At 35.7% G+C, this 25,506-nt stretch overlaps 1 protein-coding gene across 2 annotated transcripts in view; it reads left to right on the top strand.

Moving 5' to 3' along the window:
• The window catches only part of EMCN (endomucin), a 103,100-nt gene that overhangs the window by 13,625 nt on the left and 63,969 nt on the right, over nt 1-25,506 (top strand). For both annotated transcript variants that reach the window (XM_086704511.1, XM_086704510.1), the window contains exon 2: nt 23,925-24,044. In XM_086704511.1, the coding sequence (XP_086560637.1) occupies nt 23,925-24,044 (120 nt within the window). The remainder of the gene's footprint in view (nt 1-23,924; nt 24,045-25,506) is intronic.

The raw sequence follows: 25,506 nt of genomic DNA on the forward strand, positions 1-25,506 counted from the left end.
TGTTGGGAACAGAGTGAGCAAGGAGTAAGAAAGGTGAATGAAAGGTATTACTTGACCTAGCACCGTAAGTTGTGCCTGGAGCCTCATAGATAGTTAAAGACAACTGCTGAATGGTGCATTTTCAAAGGTGTGCTTTTGGGCCTCTTGCCCCTTGCAGCTCTTTGGTTCATAAGAATGGATCCTTATTCGGGGAGTTCTCTTCTTAGTCCTGAACAAAGAACTGGTAATCCTGTGTTAACCCAGAGCTTCACGATGCTAACGTGCCCAACTCTCTACATATACCTGAGGAACAGGACTCAAAGTAGCTCTAAATTCACTCTCTCACTCTCTCCCTGCGTTTGGTCCACAAGAAACAATCATATATCTCTTTCTCTAATAAGCTCTGCTGGGGCAGTCATTCTCAATGTAGTAATAACTCTCCTGGTCCTACACTACAGCAGCTAGGCAGCAGTCTTTCATTGTACTGATTTTCCAAGTATGAGTCACTGGCCACTATGACTTTCAACTGTAAGAACCACATATTAGGGCAGGTTTGCATTGCAGACCAGACAAGCCTTGCTCCTTGGGGGTAAAGTAAGTGAGAATGGGATTCAAAAGAAGTGTTTTGCAAAGACAACCTCCTGTCAAATAATATCTATGTGCCTCTCTCCACACTTTTATTCCTTTCATGTTACAGAGTGGATAAAGGGACTCCAGTGTCAACAGGCTTTAGGTATTTTATTTGAAAATCTGATTATGATTGTCTCACAACTTTGTGATTTCACATGCATTAATACCTGAATAAAACTTTGATGTTCACACATTGGGCCAGATATCGTGTGCCAATCTTTCCTTTGAAGCAATTAAAGCCTTGAATGTGTATTTTCTCAAAGTTTGATCTAATTATGCTATAAATCAATATTATAATTAGAACAATAAAATTATCTGTATGTTTAGAAGTTAAGGCATTCCCTTATAAGTGACCTACAGATCATAGAAAAAACGATGATAGAAATTAGAGAAAATGTGTTGAATATGAAGAGGAAATAAAATATTTTATAACAAAATGTGTAAGATGGAGCTAAACCACTGATTAGAGGAAACTCTGTAGTCTTAATTGTACACATAGGAAAGGAAAAAATAAAAGAGCAAAATAAACCCAAATAAAGTAGATGGGAGAAATAAGAAAAGTAAGAGCCAAAATTAATGAAATAGAAAAGAAATATATAATGCAAAGAATTTCCGTATATAATAAGATTGCTAAATTTCTGCCAAAATTAATCAAGAAAAAGGAGAGAAGAAACAAACAAAAATGAAAAAGCAAACATCACTCTAGATGCCACTAAAAATGTAAGTCTATATTATAAAAAGCTTTATAATTCAATAATTTTGGAAATTCATATAAAATGAATACATTCCTAAAAAATATGGCCCCTCAAAACTAACTCAAGAAAAAATACAAAATTGTAGTAGATCTTTACTCATTAAAGAATTGAATCAGCAATTAATAACCTTCCCACAAAGAAAAATCTCACAACAATTAGTGTCACCAAAATGTTATATTAAACATTCAAATAACAAATAAATTTCGTTTTGCATAAGCTCTTCCAGGGACTAAAGATAGAAGTTTTACTCCCCAACTTATTTTATGAGGCTAGCAGATGGCTAAAATCAAAACTTGACAAGAATATTATGAGAGGAATACTGTTGGTCAATCTCATTATGAAAAATAGATTTGAAAATCCAGCAAAACATAAAAAGTTACTTAAATTTGCCCAAGTTGGGGTTATATTAGCAATGTGAAGTTGGTTTAAAACTAGGAAACCAATCAGCATACCTGACTGACTCTGACAATAGAGCACACAGCTCTTGATCTGGGGACTGTGAGTTCCAGCCCCATGTTGGGCTTAGAAATTGCCCTAAAAAAAAATAATAAATAAATAAATAAATAAATAAATAAAATAATAATAAAAATAAAAAAACTAAGAAATCAACTTAATTCACTAGATTGACAAATAAGGAGTACAACATATCGTTAGAACAGATGCCAAAAAAAAAACTGTTTTAACAATTCAATATTATTGAATTAATAAAAAAATGGAAACAAGATATTTTAATCTGATAGAATAACTTGAAAAACTGTGACAATCATTGTGTAGAGTGGGGAAATATTAGCTTTCCCTCTGAGAATGAGAACAAAACAATCTTGTCCAGTAATGTTATTTTTATAAAACATTGTACCAAATATGCTACCTAGTACTATAAGACAAGAAAAATAAATATTACCATAAATGGAAAGGAAAAAGTAAAAATTTATTACTTGGACAGGATACGATATGATTGTATAAGTAGAAAATCTATAAGAATTTATTGATAAATTATTAGAATTGAAGAATTAACTGAGGTTTCTGGATATAGAATTTATATAAATTAATTGCATTTCTATCTATGCAACAGCCATTTGAACATTTAACAAAATACAGTTTACAAAAACATCAAAGAAAAAAAGAAACAACACCAAGTACCTATAAATAATTCTAATAAAAGAGATGTACAATTCTTAAGAGAATACTAAAACTTATTGAGTGAAATTAAAGAAAACCTTAAAAATTAGAAAAATATACCATGTTCATTGATTGGGCAACCCCGTATTTAAATTATGTTAATTTTCTCCAAATAGATCTGTAGACTCAAGATTAACTCCAATTAAAACCCTAATAAATTTTATTGTGGAATATAGGAATCTGATTTTAAACTTATATGGTAGTACATTAAAGTCAAGAAAATCTTAGTAATTCTTAAGAAAAACAAAAAAGGAGAACTTGTTTTACCAGTTATCAAGTGCCATAATAAAGATATAATAATTAAAACTGTCAAATTGGAGCACGGGTGGTGTATCAAGCCATAGTGGCATTAATGCTATAAGGATCAGTGGATAGAATAAGGAGCCCTTAACCAGACCTACAGATATGTGGATCTTAGATAGAAAACAAAGATGGTAAAACAGAGCAGTGGGAAAGGATTGGCTTTTTTCATAAATGCTGCTGGGACAATCCGGTAGCCACTGGGGAAAAATTAAAATCGATTCCCACGTAACACTATATACAAAAACCAATTCCAGACGAATTATATACTGATGCAAATGTGGAATTTAAAACTTTAAGAAGAAAATTCAGGAGAATATCTCTGAAACTTTATTTTGGGAAAATACACAAAAAACACTAACCATAAATTAAAAGGCATATATTCTGTTGCATTAGAATTATTCAGTTTCAAAAGAAATAACAGCGAAAACGAAAAGACAGCCACAAAATGGAACAAGGTATTTGACATGGATATAACTAACCACAACAACAACAACAACAACAACAACAACAACAACAACAAACTCATCTAGAATATATAGAAATAATTACAAATCAGTAAGGAAAATTAAAACAACTCAATCCCAAAACAAAACAAAACAAAATAATTGGCAGTCTTAAATAGGTACTTCACTTTTTCCAAAAAAAAGAAAAGCAAAAGAAATACAAGCATGCTCATAGTTGCACATTTTTTTATAATAGACAAAAATTAGTGACAGCTCAAATGTCTATGAATTACCAAATTAATAAGTAAATTATTGTTTATTCATTCAATGAACTGTATGAACCAACAATAATAAACATACTATAGCTATAATCAATAAAAAAAATCTTAAAATACGAAATTGAACAAAACACAAAACATACCTACAATATATTGCAATTTACATGAAGATAAGAAATGGTCAAATTCAAATTCTATCATATTCAGATGTATACATAGACAGTAAACCCAAAAAGAAAGGCTAGAAATTAAGTCAGATTTGCTACAAGATTTGCTCTAGAGCAGTGGGAGAGGGATATAATTCATAGAATATTCCCAAGAAGCTTCTGCACTGCTGGGAATATTCTCTCTCTTAATCTGGGTCATAATTACACTAGGTTCTGGTTAATGTCTATTCATGATATGTATATTTGTATTTTGGCACTTTTCTGTCTGTATTACCCTTTTATAATGATTACAAAATATACAGAGCCTGAACTTAAGAAACTTAAAATTAAAGATAGGATCTACTACAAGGGAAATAAGCTGTCTTATGGGGTAGATGAAAAGATTCCTCAAGTCTTAAGAGTGATTACTATGTAACAGAGGCTGAATCAATTTAATCAGAAAATATCAAGAAATAACAAGAAATTTGGTATATGAATCTCTATTGTCATTATTCATGCACTATTTGTGGATTCTCCATTTCTCCCTCCACCCCTGCATCCCTAGGACAAATCTCCTAGGAATAGGGAAGACCATATAGTTTTAAGCTTTAATTTAGATGTTACCAATTTTCTCTCAATCTCATTCTGTTTTTCTCTCGGATTTTAGGTTGTCATTCACTCTTATTTATTTAGAGTCAGAAGCTTTCCGTGTAAGACTTGCTTCTGGTTTGTTCCCTTGTATTGAGCTAGCTTTCTGTAGGATGTCACTACCTGGAATTACTTTAGCAGTCAGAGGCATTCATCCTTTTTAATTTGATATGCACTAGTCGATTCGTGCACTCTTGTTCCACGGGACTAAATGCTCGCGTGAGGACTCATGGCCAGCAATGCACCTCCGGATCTTTGGTCTTCACCAGATCCTCTTTGAGGCTGGAACCTGTCTTGTGAAGTCCAAATCGAAGCTGGGTCGCTATGCTTCTTGGTGTTCAAGACAGGTTGTATGAATTGGAACAAGGTTTAATCTTCCTGAGGACTTTAATTTCATTTAGATTTGACTTTCTCCAATTTGCATCTAAGTCATGGAAAGAGAAATACTATTTAAAAACATTTGTAGCCATTCTAAGAATTGATAAAACATTTGTTAAAAGTAGTTATGAGCAAAGCCACATGCTTTGTTTACCACTGAATCATTTCAATATGGAAGCACATCTGACTTTATGATTTAATAACAATAATGCCATATTTATGCATTAATTAGGAGTTTGCAAAGTACTTTTATATACATTATCTCTACAAAATCCTCAAAGGCAGGCAAACTGGTATATGTTAACTACTTTCAATTTATGAATAAAATTTTAAATATTTAAGGGAAATTAACCAAATATATAAATGGGATTAAATGTTAAAGGATCTCTAAAAGAATTGTTAAATTTGCCTATTAATAAATAGAATAATAGCATTTATAAATTGAGCTTAAAAGCTTAAGAGAGAAAAAGATTTTTAATTCTGTGAATTAAAAAGAAAGTTAAATATATACTTCCAAAACTGAATTAACTTCTATAAGACATTTTCTGCACACAAAAGACATACTTGGGGGCATCAAAAAAAAGCTTACATTTAGAAACTTGAAAATATACTTACAGAACTAATATATTAAATATTAGTATCATGAGTGCATAAGTAAATTCTTCGTATTGGTAAGGGAAATAAATCGTTAACTGTATGCCATCACTTATTTTTGCCCTGGTACATAGTAGGCATTCAGTTATTGTCCGTTAAATTAATGAAAAGTACTCATTAAGTGTTTAATTGTGTGGTTTAAGAACAGTATATATAGGGGCCCCTGGGTGGCTCAATCGTTTGAGTGTCCAACATTTGATTTCCACTCAGGTCATGATCCCAGGGTCATGGGACCCAGCCTCAAAGTGGGCTCTGTGTTAAGGTTGGAGCCTCCTCATGACTCTCTCTCTCAATCTCCCTTTGCCTGTCTACCCTGCTGTGCTTTCGCTCTCTAAATTATTTTTAAAATTATATATACAAATTCTAAGGAGAGGAAAGTTATTGTAGACAGAACTAATAAACAAGGCTTTAGGCAGATGGTACAACTTTAGCTGAACTTTAAAGAAAAAAAATTATCCATGTTCTCTGATATTTTTATTTAATTTTTTAAAAAGGAGAAAAAAACATGAGCAAAACTATGACGTTGGAAGTAAAAAATGTCAAGTTTAAGAGATAGCAAAGAAACCAGCTTATCTGTTGGGAAACAATGGGAAAGTTGAATGAACAGGTTCAGCCTATAAATAAAACTTCGAATTTTTTTTTTCCTAAAAGACAGCAATTTATTTTTTTAATCTACTATTCTCTGTGTTTGAAAGTAATCCAACAAATTGTAAGTATTGTGGTAGCCAATATCCAAGATGGCCTCCAATAATCCCTGCTTCTTGGTATTCAAGCATGTAGGTAGAACATTCTTACACTTAATTAAGACTGACTTGTGTGACTCATAGAATACAGTGAAAGAGATATTATGTGATTTCTAAGGCGTAGGCAGTAAAAGACATTATGGCTTCTACCTCAGTCTCTCGGATTGCTTTTTCTGGGGGGAGCCAGCCACCGCGTTGTAAGAACAATCGGGCAACCTTGTGGACAGACCCAGTGGAGTAAAACTGACAGCCAGCACCAACTTACCAGCAATGTGAGTGAATCACCTCATAAATGGATCTTCCAGACCCATCACACACTTGGAGATTGGTGCCCCACCTGCAATCTCTACAGACTGCCATCTTGTAAGAGACCCAAAGCCAGAATTGGTCAAAGCTGCTCTCAAGCTATTTCCCCACAAAAATTGTGGGAGATAGTAAGCAATTGCTTTAAGACATGAGTTTAGAGACAATTTGTTGCACAGCAGTGTATGGCTGATATAAGTGCTATTATCCAGACGTGTAATACTTTCAAATTTTTGATACAATTTTTTAAAATGTTTATTTATTATTGAGAGACAGAGAGACACAGAGCGTGAGCAGGGGAGGGGTAGAGAGAGGGGGAGACATAGAATCTGAAGTAGGCGGCTCCAGGCTCTGAGCTGTCAGCACAGAACCCGATGAGGGGCTCGAATTCACAAACTGCAAGATCGTGACCTGAGCCGAAGTCGGTCACTTACCAACTGAGCCACCCAGGCGCCCCAAGTTTTTGATACAATTTTTGATTGATATTCAGATCAGAAAGAACACCTTGCATCAAGGGAATTGTCCTGGGTTTCAAGGTAAATTATTTTCTTTCTAGCGATATCCACAGTAAGTGTTTAATTAATACTGGATGAATTTATTTAATTGATCTCTTATTTACTTGTTCCATAAGCCAAAAACATCTTTAGGATTATATGTCTTGCCTATTAAATTCTTAAAGTTCGGAGCTTTAATTTGACATTGAAGAATTGGTGCAGATAGAACTAAAATAATGCTTCATCACCTTTTTTTGTAATACTGTCATAATAATAATAGCAATAAATTTTATAAGCAGCATAGATTAACATAATTTTTAAATTACACAGTGTAATTAATGGAAGTTATAATGTTATTTTCATTGCAAATATATTTTACTAATAAATTTGGGTTAGTTATTATTTGCATTTCTTGATGTGCTTACATGAGAATTACTGTTAGCGAACTATATTTGCCCATTTATATCTCTGAATATCGGTAAAATAATCAGTAATATTTTTCATCTAGTAAAACACCAGAAATGTTAAGGTGAAATTCATTTTGCTTCCATTCGTATATTGGGAAATTAAGATATAGACACAAATGATATTACAGTTTCAGACATTGTTTTCTCAGATTAAACAGTAGATCATTCCAACTCCTTTTTCTTCTACTGGAATCCAATTTCCATCTCTATTCACATCAATTTCTCTTCTTCGACAAATTTTTCTCCTACTTGTCTAAAATGCAAAGATCAAAATTGAATTCATGTCACAATAAGAATCTAACCATTACTGAACAAAAGAGCAATGGTTACTTCATAGTTATATAACATGATCTCATCACTACAGTTCCATTTGCAAGTATGAATTTAAGATAAAGTATTATATTCATTGTTCTTTTTCTTTGGTTTTACATCTTTTCCTGATGTACTTATTTTTATACTATTCTACTAAATTTGTATACTCTTTGCTTTTACTCTTTGGTTGTTCACTTTATTCCAACTGAACTTTATCTTGTAAATAAACAATAATTTATCTAAATATTTTTATCTTGTTAACATCCTTATTCTTACCAAAGTGTTAAAAAAAAAAAAAACAGTTCAATTTACTATCCTTTAAAAACTTGACTTGGATGTTTTTTTAAGTGTAAAGCTCAGATTCATTTGAAGTACTGTGCTAAATGTTTTCATAAATTGATTCTACTGTTGACTGCTTTATAGTTTGTCTACTTCGTTGATGATAATGTCAGATGAGACAAAAATTAAAAGCTTTACTCAGGCCAAACTTGATTGTTACAGGCCTATATGTGGACCAATGGTATTTAAGACATTAAAGATTATTCATCACCCACTCAGCCTTTACTTTGTACCTATATTATCAGTCCCTAAAACAATGCTGAGCTTTAAGCCCATTTGACTTTGGTTCTTAAAAGAGGATGATAACATGGGTGCCTGAGTGGCCCAGTCAGATAAGCATCTGACTTCAGCTCAGGTCATGATCTTGTGATTCGAGAGCTTGAGCCCCATGTGGCGCTCTGTGTGACAGCTCAGAGCCTGGAGCCTGCTTCAGATTTTGTGCCTCCTCTCTCTGCCCCTCCCCTGCTCATGCTCTCTCTGTCTCTCAAAAATAAACATTAAAAAAAAGAAGAAGAAGATGATGATGATAAAAATGTACGCGAGTATGAGAAGAAAATGGAAGGAAAGAAAATAGTCAGATCTGACTTTCTGCTATATGGAAAAGCTATAATTAGGTGCATTACAAGGTACTTTATGACTAATTGGGTGGCCTTAAGAAGCTAGAGCAATATTCCTAGGGCATGTAATGAGTCCAACTGGTGGTACTTGAGATAATTTGGGGGATGAATGTCATGGAATTCAACAACCTTGACTCAAATCTCTATTATGCTTTTGGTTATCTCAGCATATTTTTGGTGTCCTTATGTCTTTGTTATGGCCTAACACTCACTAATTTCACTTTTCAACATGGAGCACACAGGATCAAGCATGGAACGACCATAGTTAATAGTATCTATATGGAACATTACTTTTTTCATGTTTTTATTTTCATGGTTACTTTAATGACCAGAGAGATCTTACTCTTCATTTGTGGTACTAATATAATATTTCTTTTTAAAAACTGGATTAAATTTTTAAAAGTGGGGGTGCCTGAGTAGCTCAGTCGGTTAACCATCCAACTCGATTTCAGCTCAAGTCATGATCTCAAGGTTTCTTGGACTCAAGCCCCACATTGGGCTCTGCTCTGACAGCACGGAGTCTGCTTGGGATTCTCTCTCCCTCTCTCTCTCTCTGCCCCTCCCTGCTCATGACTTGACTTTTAGGAAAAAGAGTAAGGACCTAAGAGCAGGCAGAGTAAAGGATATAGAGACTCAACAAAAGTGGTACAGGAGTGGATACAATTTTGGACACACTTTCCTGGAGATTAAACCTCAGGAGGCTGCTCTAGTCAACTTTGGCATTTACTTTGCCAGCTCATTTTTCCTTGCTAGTAGGCTGTTAAAATGAACAAGAGTTCTGAGGACACTTTGATAGTTGGTAAGTAACTCTTCTGAACTTAGCAAATACGTTCTACCTCAACCTTTGTCCAGGGAGAATATGAAGAATCATGCTTCTAAATGTTACAGAAGTCTCACTAGAGATAAGAAAGATGCCAAGAACACAGAAAGTGCCCTACAAATTATTCCCAGATTTTAAAGCGACCCTCTATCAGAAAAAAATATCATAAGTCCAAATTGATCCAGTCTTCAATGCTACGGAGGTCACAAAAGAGCAGAGATATGCTTACAAATAGTAATGAAGTGTAAGGAATAAGGATTTACCATTACACAGGGAAAGTTTATTTCAATATGAGGCTTCAACAGTGAGTCATATGTTCAATATAAATTCAACCTGTTTTTACTTTCTGTTTTTAGCCAGTGGCAATTCTATTTAAAATGATAGAAGAACTGCAATATTTTGAAAAGTCTGGCTATTCAGGAAAATTTACTGATGTTTATCTTTTAATTAACATTTAATAAGGGCCTGTTCTCAAGTACTATACTAGTAGTTGAAGATACACAGATAAATGCTAAAGCTACTTACTAGAATTGCTTGAAAATCCATTATTCTGGTACATTTTGCCTAAGGATTTTAAACTAATAGCAATGTTTATACAGAGCATCATACTTCTTCAATATCTATTTCAATAGAAGACACTAATTATATAATGGTAACAATGTGATATTACATCTATTTTGTTTTCTCTTGTTAACATCTCTGTTACTTTGTCAGGAAAGTAGATTTAATTGTTCTGGCATGAATTTGTCACCGAAACCAGAAAAAAAAATCAGTTTGCAGATTAATGTCAACTGTGATGTAATGGTGGCCTTCACACTTAGGAAATACTTTATTGCTCAACAATGGTGATATCTCTGATTTAAGTAATTACTGATGCTGCATTGAAATTCTTGTTCTGTAGAGTCTATTTGTTCTGATAATCTCTCCCTCCATATTTGCGAAGCAAACAGTTTATAACCCACTCTGTCTGGAACAATTTTCTACAGAACAAATTTATGGTTTATCCTCTGCTCAGTAAACGCATTGTCATCATTGTGACTTAGCAAATCTGATTCTTAGACTAGTAAGCAGCATTCAATAAAATAAAAAAATCATTATATATACCTCAGATGTCACACGGGTGTCTCCAGCCTTTAATATAAAACCATGTTCAGATTCAACTTACTCTCCGTTCTGGGTAAAAGCCCAATTCCCCCAGGGGTGCCTGGGTGGCTCAGTGGGTTGAGCGTTGGTCATGATCTCACAGTTTGTGGGATCTCACAGTTTATTGGGCTCTGTGCTAACAGCTGAGAGCCTGGAGCCTGCTTTGGATTCTGTGTCTCCCTCTCTCTCTGCCCTTTCCCCCCGCCTCAAATAAATAAACATTGGGGCGCCTGGGTGGCGCAGTCGGTTAAGCGTCCGACTTCAGCCAGGTCACGATCTCGCGGTCCGTGAGTTCGAGCCCCATGTCGGGCTCTGGGCTGATGGCTCAGAGCCTGGAGCCTGTTTCCGATTCTGTGTCTCCCTCTCTCTCTGCCCCTCCCCCGTTCATGCTCTGTCTCTCTCTGTCCCAAAAATAAATAAAACGTTGGAAAAAAAATTAAAAATAAATAAACATTAAAAAATATATAAAAAATTTTGGGGCACCTGGGTGGCTCAGTTGGTTAAGCGTCCGACTTTGGCTCAGGTCATGATCTCACCGTTGGTGGGTTCGAGCTCCACATGGGGCTCTGTGCTGACAGCTCAGAGCCTGGAGCCTCCTTCTTATCCTGTATCTCCCTCTCTCTCTCTGCCCCTCCCCCATTCACACCCTGTCTCTCTCTCTCTCAAAAAAATAAACATTAAAAATTTATAAATATTTTATATATAAAATATATATATGTACACATGTATTTATATATATAAAATATATATATGTACACACACATATATGTAAATTTTTTAAAGCCCAATGCTGGATGTTTCTGCAAATCCTTTGTCGTAGAGGGAGGATTAAGTCCTCATTCTCACCTTTCTTTCCTCCTTCCTGTATCCATCAGATCATGTACTCCTTTTGGTTTCTTGTGACATTTTCTTTAACTTCACTTTGGCCACAACCAACGCACAGCTCCCTTTTCCTTCATGCAATTCCCTTGAAAGATCCACTTAACTAAAATCTTGGTGGGTATTTGTACACTTTGTGTGTAGCAGCCGATGTTACTGAAAAGGGAGGTTTCACATAAGAGCGATGCAACGAGTGCTTTATTATTTATTTATTTATGTATTTATGTGTTTATTTATTTATTTAATTTTGAGACAGAGAGAGCATGAGTGGGGTAGAGGGGCAGAAGGAGAGACACAGAGAGGGAGAGAATCTTAAGCAAGCTCCACATTCAGCTCAGCATGAAGCCTGATGCTGGGCTGGATTTCATGACCATGAGATTATAACCTGAGCCAAAGTCATGAATCCAACACTTAATTGACTGAGCCACCCAGGTACCTAAAGAGTGAGTTTTAGATGTCCTTGGTCTGAAAAGTCCTTTGGATGCTTTACCTTCTTTCTCGGCCTTTTCTTTCTCCTCTTTCCCCACATCTTTCTCTCGTTCTTATGGGTAAAACATTGAGTCCATTTTTTTTTTGTTTGTTTTTGGACAAAGCAATTCAGCTCTCTCTAGACCTTTCTCTTACATCTCATATAGCTCTGAACATCCTTTTTATTTTCCAAAATTATTTCTCATGAGGCTATAACTGACAATGTGTTTTTAGATAAGAACAAATTTGCCATCCTACTTTTTGTCTTGACATTTGGGAAGGGTTCTTGGAGTGGTTCATTCTTCTGGTTAAAATTGGACAATATCATGCAGTGGGGCACTACTTTTAAATAATGAAGCAAATTTGAGTTGATTGAGAGGTGAAAGTATATAATTTACTTCTTGTTCTCCTTTACTTTATATATGGATTTTTTTTCTCCTGCTGCGAGCAGAGCAGACACTTCCCAACCAGGCTTTGAGAGCATATTCTGGAAACGTGTCTGTTGCCTACTATTAAATACAAAAATCTGTTGCAATGTTCAGTGTAGGCTCCTTCTTTTTCCAAAGGCTGCATCTGGCCCACAACATGCAGAGTTATTTTTAAATGTGTTAGATTTAATTAACGCACCACAAATGACTCCTTTGATGATGTCCTAATGGAATGTTCGAAATCTTTTTAATTTGGAAAATATACCCTATAAAAGCTAGAGTCTGAAATCGGAAAGTAGACACTATGCCTACTTTCCTGTTCTTGTGTAAACACATAATGGGTCACTACTGGATGTGTGGTTCAGGCAGTTTGTCCATCTCAAAAGTGGAGGACCTCTGGGGAAAGAGAATCAGAGGAAGAAAAGACATGCTATTGTTCTAACACCCAGAACTGGCATATACTAGAAACAAAGGGGCTCTAAATTGGGGCCTCTGTCAGTCTTTGCTTGTTTGTTTCTAATTAAAAAGTATGAGTCACAGGTGTTTGAAGAGTGGCCCTAATTTTGCGTTGCAATGGATCAGACAAGGTTTCAAATTCTGGTGGTTTTGTGATGCTATACGATGCCTTCAGCCAAACTAACTAAATTATACTGTTATTGATGTACTTAGATCCACAAGTCAGTGGTCCTCAAACTTTTTTGAAGAGAAATACCTCATTTACGTAGAAAGATTGCGAACTCCCCTTCCAGTGGGATAATATCTGCACCCGCTAATTGAGGAAACAGAATGCTACTAAATATTAAGCAATTCTTTAAAAGTGGTAGTAATCACAATAGAACCTCTATCTCTTTTAAAATATTAGCATATATGCGTGGATCATTTTTTTCACAATAGAACCTACATCTATTTTAAAATATTAGCGTATATGCGTGGATCATTTTTTTTTTCAATACACACACAATATTTAGTGTGAATACAGATTTTTTAAATTTGTATTTTATTTTAATTCCAGTGTAGTTAACATACAATGTTATGTTAGTTTCAGGTGTACAATATAGTGATTCGATACCTCCGTATGTCACCTGGTGCTCACGTGTGAATACAGACCGTGACCCTCGGTAGAAACTCCCCAGGTTCCATTGGTGCAGTGTCTACAGCACATTGGCAACCATGGGCCTAAGGACTACAACTGGAAAAACTCCTTTCTTCTACTATATGCACCCAACTCCCAAGTTTTCTTTTCTCTGTCCTTTTCTATCCTTTTTTTCAATCTTTCTGTTCTGCTACCCTAATCTGTTCCTTGAAATAAATGATATAAGGAAATTAGAAAAAGAGAATAATGAAAAAATAATTTAAGAAATCCAGCAAAGTGGTTGTCAACGTTAAGGCATAACTGGGAGAATTAGGTTATGATCTCAGGAGGAGTTTAAGTTCTTTCAGAAAGACTTTCCTAGCTCGAACCTACTGACTGTATTAGACATGGCCCCGTAAGTAGTTACGCCAGTATTTAGAGGCGGTATAAGTCAGAAACATAAATTGATCTGACCTAATGATAGAACTGACAAAGGTAATGAGTGATTTTGCTATCAAAGTGAGACCAAACAATAAGGTATTTACCTTAACACCGTTGCTTTACCCCAAAACAAGAAAAGAAACAGTCCTTTTTACAACATTGTCCTAAATCTAAGACAAGTAACAAATAAAGGGAAGAAGACACTTAAAAAGTCGTACCTTCAAACACCCTTCATAAATTTTCTGAGTCATTTGATATTACAATAGAAGTTGACTTTCTTACTTTTTTAATTTTTTGGTAAAATTGTTTCACTTGAATGTTCTACTCATGGACAAGAGAAGATAAAACTTTGAGCTAAGAGATTTTGTTTTAATTTGATTTATTTAATAATCTCTGATAGATGAGTGATTGGTCAGCCACAAACTGATGAAGTACTACCGATGATCACTGTTTTTTTTTTACTTTTAATATTTTACCTACCTTAATTAGCTACATTTATTTTTATAACAATTAGCAATAATATAAGAGGAAAATACCGTACATTAAAGTCATTAAACTACTCAAGTATTGGCATAACAATACTGCAATCACAAAGATGATCTTGTAGTTCTAAAACTCTAGCCAATGTGGAGGGAAAAAACACAGAAGAGGGATTAGAACATTTGGGTTTAAACAAGCTCTAAGACCTTCTAACTCTGCATCCTGACAAGTCACAGTCAGTTACCAGGACCTCCATTTCTTCATCTGTATAATGTAGATAACATTTGTGTCTGTTCAGCTGTTTCACAAAATTGTTGTTAAAATCAATAAATGTAATAGAAAGTAATTATTGTTAGATGAGTTTGTGTCCTTGGAATATCTATCCTTTAAAGTCTTTTTGTCCCTTCAAATAACTCTTTTCAGGGCAAGAAAAGATTATCTTTGACTTTTCAGAAAGTAGAAATAACTCTTTCATTCTTTTATTTGATGCCTTTACAACTAACAGTATAGTCTCTCAGCTGATAATAAATTAAAAAACATTTTAAAATAGCTAGAGAGTGTTTCTTTACATTTAGAAAAGACAAAAATAAAAGTAGATGAAATGATAAACAAGATATCTCAAATTTAGCCAAATATTATTTTCTAGCTCCAAATGCAATACTGTAGACTATTTTTGGAAATGCATTTGTCACTAATTAAATATAGACATGAGCACACACCCCCACACACATTGCTGAGAAGGAATTGACTACTTTATTTGATCTGGGCTCTAATCTTTCATGTAGTAATGAATTCACCTATAAAAAATATTTCATCTTCTTACACTCGCTCTTCTACGTTGAAAAGAAAATTCTGAAACCAAGTATTCCCAACGTCTGTTTCAAAGTTTGTCTTTCACATTTTTCTTGAGTTCTGAGTAGACCAACACCCTAAAGGGAAATACATTTAATCCAGGTAACATTATCAAACTGCAAATGAATGCAGTCATTTTTGCCCCTTGAAATACGGAATTCCCTTCTGGGCTCAAATTTCTCCAAGGCAGCACTAATAACCCCATAAATCCATTGTATATAACTGCTGAAGTGCAAGCCTTCATTTGGTATGTGGAAGTGCAACTTGTACTTTATTATTTGCCATCATGGATGTTTCCATTGCAATTTAATCCTAGCGGTAATAACAATTTTATTGTTGACGAGAAGTTGTTCAATGGACGCTTTTTATAGAGAGAAAACTGAGGCCCGGAGAGGAAGAGTGGCTCATACCACGTTGCACAGTTAGCCGGTGGCACAATTGCCAAGTCTGGGTCTTGCTTCCATCTCTCATCATGTCATTTCATGTGTATAAGTCGTGACTCTAAACAAATGTAACCTGCTGGTAGAAAGTGTCTAGTGAGCCTGTCCCGGTTTCTGAAGAAACACTCAGGAGAGCCTATAGTTAAGACCCAAGGTCTCAAGTGGCTACATCCTAAGCTCAGAGGAAAGCTGGAGGTGCCATTAGAGAGAGAATAGGACTCCACTGTCTTCTAGTATCACTGCCCCTACGTGAAGCCCCGAGAAGGGACAGAGCAGTGCTGTTCCTCGCAGGACTGAGAGGGCACCCAAGTTGGTCTCCTTCCTGAAGTCATGAGATGGGTCCAAGAGTCTTGCTTTTGAAACTTGCTGGTGCCTATAAGAATGTGTGAAGCCTAAGCCCCTTGTTTCCTTGGAAGATGTTTTTTCTGGGCTGCCAAAACCACAGTTCCTCTCCGGCCTCAGAGTACGGCCTGGGGGGGAGGGACCGTGGGATGATTGTCTAAGAGCCGGAGAGTATGGCCAGATTGTTCCTTTTTCCTCCAACTCCCACCCCTATAAATATTAAATCCAACCTTTGCCTTTTCATGCCTCAGGAAATCGAAACTCTTAAAATCTCGAACAGAATACAAAAAGTCCCCTGATAATAGGGTTCACAATCTCAAATATCTCATTATTATGGAATCTGATTTTGTTGTTAAGTCACGGTTATTTTTGTGGAAGGAAATAACTGTGCCGCCCCATCATTTCCAACCTGACATCTGGGTGAGTGGAGGAAATTTGCCTGTACGCTTCCATCCACTTGTCGGCCAAAACCCCTTGAATTCTCAGGTCCATTTCGCCGACATCGCTGTTTTCTGTTGAAGAAACTCACCAAGGCAATGCTGCCTTCCTGTTCTCCCCAGAGGGGCCAGGTGGCTGAGACACCTGTCCACGCTCGGAGCCGGCCAGGCTTGGCGCTCCCTCCCCACCTCACAGATGGCTGGTAACCTGAGGAGATTTCCTCTTTCGGGCACAGCTTTCTGCCACTTATCTGATTTTTTTTTTTTTTTTTTTTTGTCTCCTCTCTGTGAGAGATGAGGTTTTTTTTTTTTCTTCTTACTTACCTTCCCAATTCATTCCGCCTAGGAAATTGAAGCATTTTCAAAACTTGTGTGCTTGCTACGGTATTTTGTTAGTCTTAATTGAAAATGCAGTGGAAATTTAAAACCCTTTTTTCAAGAGTTGCTACTAGCTCTGATGTTTTCGTTGAAAGTGGGATTTTCCTACTTTCCTCTCCCAAAAGATTCTGCTTATAAGTGTCTAATATTATCCCCTCCCAGACCTTCTGTTATATGGCCTCTCTTTTACTTGGCTCCCTTCACTTTCTTCTTCTGATTGTGTATACTTGCTTTCTTTTCTCCCATGAAATAATTTTTTTCTTTCTTTAATGTCTCAGCTAATTCTTTTTGTTTTTTCAAAATTTTTTTAACGTTTATTTATTTTTGAGACAGAGAGAGACAGAGCATGAATGGGGGAGGGTCAGAGAGAGAGAGGGAGACACAGAATCTGAAACAGGCTCCAGGCTCTGAGCGGTCAGCACAGAGCCCGACGCGGGGCTTGAACTCATGAACCACGAGATCATGGCCTCAGCCGAAATCGGACGCTTAACCGACTGAGCCACCCAGGCGCCCCAAGCTAATTCTTTTTGAAATCTCTCCCTCCGAGAAAGTGATTCTGATTGTCCCTGACACAAAGAGAAACGTCACCTTACTTTGATTTCACTTAACATTGTACAGAAACAGCTATGCATAGTATTAATTACATAGCACCATTTTATAGAGCATCTTAGCATAATCTGATAGTTGGTTCACATATGTATAGCTTGAGTATTCAAATAAACTCTAAGGTCCCCTTGGAAAAACATGTTTTTCTATTTTTGCTTAGCTCTTCATGAAATAGATGCTTAACAAATGTTTATTGCGGTAAACAATTCATTGGCTAGTGGGCTACTCATACATTTAAAATAGGACATTATAAAATTGGGGGTCAGTGCAAACAGAAGAAATCATCAAAGACACATCATCACTGAATAATTGTTATTTTATTTTAATTGATAAAGATTTAACTGTATTTAATTCAGTTGGCAATGAACCAAAATGAATTTTGCTATGTCAAAAGAGAAGGATTACTGTTAGTGTAAGAATGTGTTGATAAGACACTGATAATGGAAAGGAGTTGGTGTCTTGACTTTTATGAAGGTGCTGGGTTATTTGTGTTTTAGGTTTTTTTTTTTATGTTTATTTATTTATTTTGAGAGAGAGAGAAAGAGAGTGTGAGCAGGAGAGGGCAGAGAGAGAGGGAGAGACAGAAAGAATCCCAACCAGGCTCTGCCCTCCTAGCACAGAGGCTGATGCGGGGCTCGAACTCACAAACTGTGAGATCATGATGTGATCCAAAATCCAGAGACAGAAGCCTAACTGACTGAGCAACCCAGGTGCCCCATTTCATGAATTTTGATATTCCATTTTGATAGGAATAGAGAAAGTGGTATTGTATTTTATTTATGCCTTTGTTTATTTCATTATATTCATGTGTAAATATATTTTACTTTCATATATCAACTTACAGTGTATTATATTATATATTTATAGTTTTTCATATACTTCAATATCTATATTTTTTGATGTGTGAGGGAAAATTAAAATTTTCAGCTTAACTTCAAAAATGATTATTTACTAACAAAGAAGATAATAGGGTATCAGTTGAACAAGGTTGGAATATTAGCAATTACTGGCAAGTTACTATGAAAAATGCCCTCCCGCTATTTACAACACCCCAATTCATGCACTGCCATCCCATGTAAATTTAAGAAGTGAATCCATATTAATTATAAGCTGTGATGCATAGGAGATGATAACTGAACACAAGTGAAAACTGAACAAATGACAGTTACTTTATTTCAATATAAAATGTGTGTAAAGTTTTAAAAGCTTGAGGAAGTGGGGATGTACAGGAGGGGGTATTGTATGAAAACAACATGAATTAGTGGGAATAACAAATTATATGCTATTGAAATATAAAACTATCCACTTTACTTTGAATTCCATAGATGAGTTGATCTAGGTTATGAAATTATTACGTAACAATTGTACTTTGAGGATTATTAGACCATTAAGTAATTAGTATTTTGTATACACTGTAACTATATATATATATTTTTTAAATAATCACTCTTTTGTTTCCTTAAAGAGCTTAAAACTTTATTCTGAAATTTTGTTTATGGATAAAACTCGCAAAGTAAATCTTTTCTCCTGTAGTTCAAAGGGAAACTTTGACATTGTCTCCATCAGAAATGTATTCCATTTAGTAGAATGGGGGGAAAAAAGGCTTTCTCTGTTACATAATACAGAGTGCTCAACTGGGAATTAAGGGAACTTTTTTAGTAATTATTGCTATGATCTTTTGAAACTATCTTAAACTCATACATTTCCTAAGCTATGAAATGTAGCGTTTCTGTTACAATAGGATATTTTTAGAAGTTCTTTTGAGGACACAAGTCTTAGAATTCTAAGGTACTGTCATTCAATGTTTGTGTTCATCTAGAGGAAGTAAGATCTACCTTCTCTAGTAGCGGTTTTCCAGTGGACTTTGCTTATAGACTTGGTAGGGGAAAAGATAACTAGAGAGATACCTGCTCATTATGAGGATGGATGACACTCTAACTTTTATGTTCTTTTTTTTTAAGTTTTTATTTATTTCAAAAGCGAGAGAGAGCAAGCAGGGAGGGGCAGAGAGAGAGAGAGAGAGAGAGAGAATCCCAAGCAGGCTCCGTGCTGTCAATGCAGAGCCTGACATGGGGCTCAATCCCATGAATCATGAGATCATGACCTGAGCCGAAATCAAGAGTCAGTAGCTTAACTGACTGAACCACCCAGGTACCCCTAAAATGTTAACTTTTAGAGACTACTTGTGAATACTTAGAAACGTAATAACAAAGTACATCTAAGAAGACTGGAGTAGATGACCAGATCATTTGAAAATAGGAAAAAATACAATACCTGGTTTTCATCTGTAAGCTAAATTTTCCAAGTTCTCATGATTTCTGTAATTAAAATAGTTACTTTTGTAAAAATCCCAATCCTGCTTCATCCTTTAATAGTATGGGAAACTAGTGTCATTGTATCTATTGTACTCTCTCAGTCTAGGGTGGAATCAGGATAAAATGCCATCTGTTTTCCTTATAGCATCCTAAGAACAGCACTATTTGGTTAGACATAAGCAAAGATGCGAAGCACAGGTCTTCTTGTTAAATTTGTCTTTAATTACTTTGGAGATAAAGAAAAATGAAATGCTACCTCATCATGTCTTGTGAAGAGAAAATATTTCAGAATGAGCCATTATCCTCAATAGTTTATTAGGAGACCAGATCGACCTAAGAGAAATTTATAGAAAATGCTGTAAAAGCATAACTGGTGGTTACTTGCATCGTGGTCAATAAAACCTTCAACAGTGGTACTTAGAATAATTCTTTCCCACCATATAATAGAAGAACATTTCTATTTGCGGAATTTTCCAACTGAGTAAATCTCTATTTTTATTTTTCAAACATAAATAGCTTTAGTAGATTGGAAATTTCCTTCGGAGCTCTAAGTCTATTTTATGGATGTTTATGGAGGGACACATTTTGTATGTGTATGTATGTAATGTATATGACAAAATGATATTTTTTAAAGAAAAAAAACAGTGAGGTATTTTGTCTGCTTCCTCATCTTAGATACATAAGGGCAAAACATCTGTGCATCTAAGTCACTTCTACCCCTGTAATATCACACCCTGTGAAAGGCAGAGCAGAAGTATGTGGCTTTGCATGGAACCACCTTCCCATGGCAAGATCTGTGGTGGGTAAGAGTAAAGATTCAAGGGGTTCCGGGTTAAAATTGCAACTGTGTTACTTCCCACTGTGTAGTGTGGGCAAGTTGCTCATCTTTTTTGAACCTCACTGTCTTCATCTGTAAAGTGCTGATCATACAAGTATGGGCACCACAGTATCTTTTTAGGATTAAAGGAAACAATCCACAGAAAGTGCTCACATGGCACCTGGCACATAGAGACACTCAATACTTTCACAGGCTGTTTGTCAGTCTTTGCCAAAGGAGGGCATTCTCTTTGATGGACAGTCTGAAGAACTAATAACAAAGACATGAATGAGTGCTACTGGATTAAGAGTTTACTCAGGGAACTCAGTAGCCAAATGGGTTGAAGTATGGTAAGGAGGAAAAGCCTCCCAGTACCTCCCAATCTTACCACACAGTGGTTAAAATTTTGCCTGCTTTTAGTTTGCCTCAAGTCATTTTATGGATATGAACTCACTAATCTCACATGATGACTTCAAAAGGTCATGGACATTGGTAAACATAAAAATGGGACTTGCAGATCAGTTCGGTTAGCGCTGTCTCATTCTCTGCCCCACCCACTTCCCCACTGTTTTTCCTACAGTGGAATTTCTATTTGGTCACTTTCCATGGCTCCTTACTTAATAAAGATTCAAGTCCCTGGCTTGGTGTTCAAGGTCCTTTATGATCTAGCTGCCAGCATTGTACCAGACAAGGCCAACTATGCTCTTTCAGAGCATACAGCAATCCAACCAGATACAACTGTTTGTAAGGTGCTCAATCACCTCTGACTTCCCTTCCAGACGTTTGTCCATACCCCTTCTTCTAGTTATGTGGATGTGTTACTTACTCTTCAAGCCCTAGCTCCTATGATAGCTCATTCATAACGGAGTCCTTGCTCATGTCAACATGGTGGTCATCCTTTATCTTATAAACTCTTGCCCAATTTCTTGTCCGGTAGCTTTCAAATTTTTAGCTGGAATCACAGCAGGAAACATATTGTGCACTGACAAATGTTTTATTCAAACACACACACACACACACACACACACACACACACGTGCACAAACTTCATGAAACAATACTTACTCTCATTATCTGCAATATCACTCTAATGTTTTTTCCTCTTTTATTTGGCAAAAGCTCTGACTGTAATCTACTAACTAGATTTTAATTACTCTTTAATTATTTCATAACTACAGTTTGAAAAACACTGGTCTACACAACCCATACAGAATATCCTTGATTATTTATTGTGTGTAGGCATTATGTTCCTTAACAGACTGAGAGCTACTCATGGGTGATACCATGTGGTACAACATAGAGTCTTTTATTAGATCTTATCATGCTTTCCATATTAGTTATGCAGTAACTGTTTATAGAAGCAAAAAATAAAGGGAAGAAGGAAAGGGGGAACGGAGGGAGGGAGGAAAGAAATAGGAAAAAGTCTCCAGGGATGTTGATTATACTCAGAAATTGAGATTGCTACTATTTAGCAAGTTGACAGGTAGGGATCATTTAAGTTATTTACAGGTGAATTTTCCAGTCAAAGTGGAATGTGCTTCTTTGAATAACTTTCTTCAACTTCAGTTTCAACTTAGAAATGAGTGTTATATCAAAGATTCTGGGATGAAAAGAAAGATAGAACAAAATGACTGACAGAGAAGAGATAACCTCACGCATGCTATGTTCCTTCTCCCTACTGGGGGAAGGGGTTGAGACCGAGGGTGTGAAGTGCACCCAGAGGTGAAAAAAGCTTTTGACTTGACTTCTGTAAAGCCTGTGAAAAGGCAGTTCTGTCATTCCTGAATGTGCTGAACAAATCTGTATGTATTGAATACATCAAGCAATTTCTGTGTACTGCCTATAAACAAAGTCAGTGCCAAGTGCTAACACTTCCAAGCACCTCAAGTCTATAAAATGAAACAGGAAGCGTATTCTATCTCATGACACCTGAAATATTGCTCACAACTGTGCAAGATTATTGGTTTTTCCCAAATTCAAAGAGGAAAATCTTGGATGAAATTTAAATTTGAGAAGTCAATGTATTTACTGCAATGACATACCCAATTTGACTGGCATTGAAACTTGTCTTTGTCACTCGAAGTCCATACTCTTAACTAACATGCTATACTATATATACTCTATACAGATGAAGTAACAGCACAGAAACAATGCCTTCCATGGACGTGAATACTTTGTCCAAGACCTTTATACATTTTTGTTTGCTATTTTCTGATCTTTAACACGACAGTGACTGTATAGAGACAAGACCAACAAATTCAAGATTAAAAGGATTCTATAAATGCTAACAAATTCAATAATATTGTGTAAAACAAATATTTCCATAAATCACTGAGAATTAAGTTCTATATACTTCACTTCGAATAAATATTTCAATGAAAATTTAAAACTTACTATTAAATATTGACTTCTACTGCCAAAAAGGAATTATTAAAACTAAATATGTAATATACCTAATAATTATCATCTTCATCTTTGTGCCTTTGCTTGTTCCAATTTAGAGAACTAAATCATTTAATAAATAAAAATAAATAATAAAATGTATGGTCTTTCTTTAAAAATTTTTTAAAAATTAAAAATGAAATATATTTTATTCCTTTGGAATGTTTTAGAAAAAGAGAGTGGAGGGAATGCTTTATATCAAGAAGAGATGTATGAATACGGACATTTTACTACTTAATAATTCCAGTGTTCTATGAAAATATTTAGTAAAACATCCACTGCCCAGAGAAAATCCATTTAATTAGTTCATCTCACAACGTTAGTGAAGTGGGCTTAAAAATATTGTCTGATTTAGTGGTATCTGGGTGGCTCAGTCGGTTAAACAGCCGACTTTGGCTTAGGTCACAATCTCACAGTTCATGGGTTCAAGCCCCACATCGGGCTCTGTGCTGACAGCTCAGATCCCGGAGCCTTCTTCAGATTCTGTGTCTCCCTTTCTCTCTGCCCCTCCCCTGCTCATGCTCTGTCTCTCTCTCTCTCAAAAATAAATAAAAGTTAAAAAAATTTTTTAAATAAAAAAAATTGTCAAATTTCAATGTATACAGTTATTCCTCCTAAGTGTTTCAGGAATCATTTTGTTTCAGAGCTATAGACTGCTCCTGCCGGCTCTCTTGAAAATTCACATCGTTGGTGAGAGGCAGGCGGAGTTAGTGAATGAATATTGAACTGAAGGCTGAATTCATTACAATTAGAAAATTAATTTCAAATCCATACCCTGCTTACTGGGTTAGCAGCCGTATACATACAGTTTACTTTGCTTAAATATACTAGTGTTATTTGGCAAAATAAATTGTAAATTTCAATGCAGCTGCTTTAACATAAGCTATTTTTTTCAGGTGTTAACAACACAATCACTGGTGTATCACCATCAACTCGTGCAACAGAAATATCTGTATCAACATCAAGCATAACACCAAATCCTGTTTTGGAATCAACATCGGGAGCGTCTCCTAAAGGTAGGATTAGCAATTAGTGAAATTTATTCTAACTGTAACAAATAAAATTAGTAGCATCTACATAATCTGGTCACAGAAAAATAATTTGATGTGCTGTATCTATTATTATGAAGGTCTGTGCTGCTTCACTCTTTTGAAACTTACGTGTTATTTTGGGTTGCATACAAAGCCCTGAGATGGCAGTGGGCTTCTTTGATGATATTCTTTTGGATCATTTCCTGTTTGAAAATAATCCTATTGTGAATGTTGCATACACAAAGTTTATTTTTAGAAAATAAAAAAATTACCATTTCCTTCGTCATAAAAATATGTTTCTAAACATTCCAGTTGTCCACTTAAGCAGCACAGTTAACAAGGTAAAACTGTATTAATAACAGATTGATCTGTTAGTTGCATAGGGCTGATGATAGATTTAATTTGTAAGGTTCGATAGCAATGCTATCACTATTTTTTTTTTAGTTTATTTATTTATTTTGGGAGTGAGGCGCAGGGAGAGAGAGAGAATTCCAGGCTCCACACTTGCAGCACGGAGCCTGACCTGGTACTCAAACCCACGAACTGTGAGATCATGACCTGAGTCGAAATCAAGAGTCTGCTGCTTAACCAACTGAGCCACCCATGCGACCCATGTCATCATTATTGTTAATGGACTGAATGACACCTGGGCAGCAGGTGTCATTTATCATTTATCATTTATCATTTATCATTTATCATTTATGGGCAGAAATTCCAGTTAGAATGCTAAGGTCAGAGGAAGATCTGAATCACACACCCTAATGAGGAGATGAATGAATTTCTTTCTCACCTCTTTTTCTCACCTCTCTACTTACTCTTCATTTTTCATTCCAACACCAAATTCAAGTACATGTAGAGGACACGAGGGCTAGTTCACTGGACTTAAAACGGATGGTGATCCTCAAAGAAAAAGAGTATGATGAATATAGTCCACTATTTCTGAAATGTGCAATTCTAAGATGAAACCAAACCAATTCTTCTACAACGTCTCTACCAAACCAGGAGAAAGCATTGCACAAAGAGGAAAAGCACAGTGGATTTTATCCCCAGAATGTGGTACAACCTTTATTGCCAACCAAGGGAAACTCCAAATGACACAGTCAAAAAAACTAGGGTTCATGAAGCCTGCAGCCAACTCCTGCACAATAGATTTTTTATTTTATTTTTAAAAATTATTTCAGTCCTATGTTCTCGAGGCTTAAGCAGAGGCATTCTAGAACTTTGACAAAGTGTAAGTATTTGCTGCTTCTCTCTGTCTTTTTCTGTCACTCTTTCTGTGAGTTGTCAGCTGAGTTCTTGACATAAAATTGCACCAATGCGGTAAAAGCGTGTTATTTTTGTTATCAATAACATCCCCCAAAAAGTACCAATAAAGAGAAGGTAGGTGCTGACATTGCATGCGGACTCAAAAGGTTGAAGTTTTACAATTTTTACATGAACTCCTTGG

This window comes from Puma concolor, chromosome B1 (genome assembly GCF_028749965.1).
Source record: "Puma concolor isolate L17-30 chromosome B1, mPumCon1.1.hap2, whole genome shotgun sequence".
NCBI lineage: Eukaryota > Metazoa > Chordata > Mammalia > Carnivora > Felidae > Puma > Puma concolor.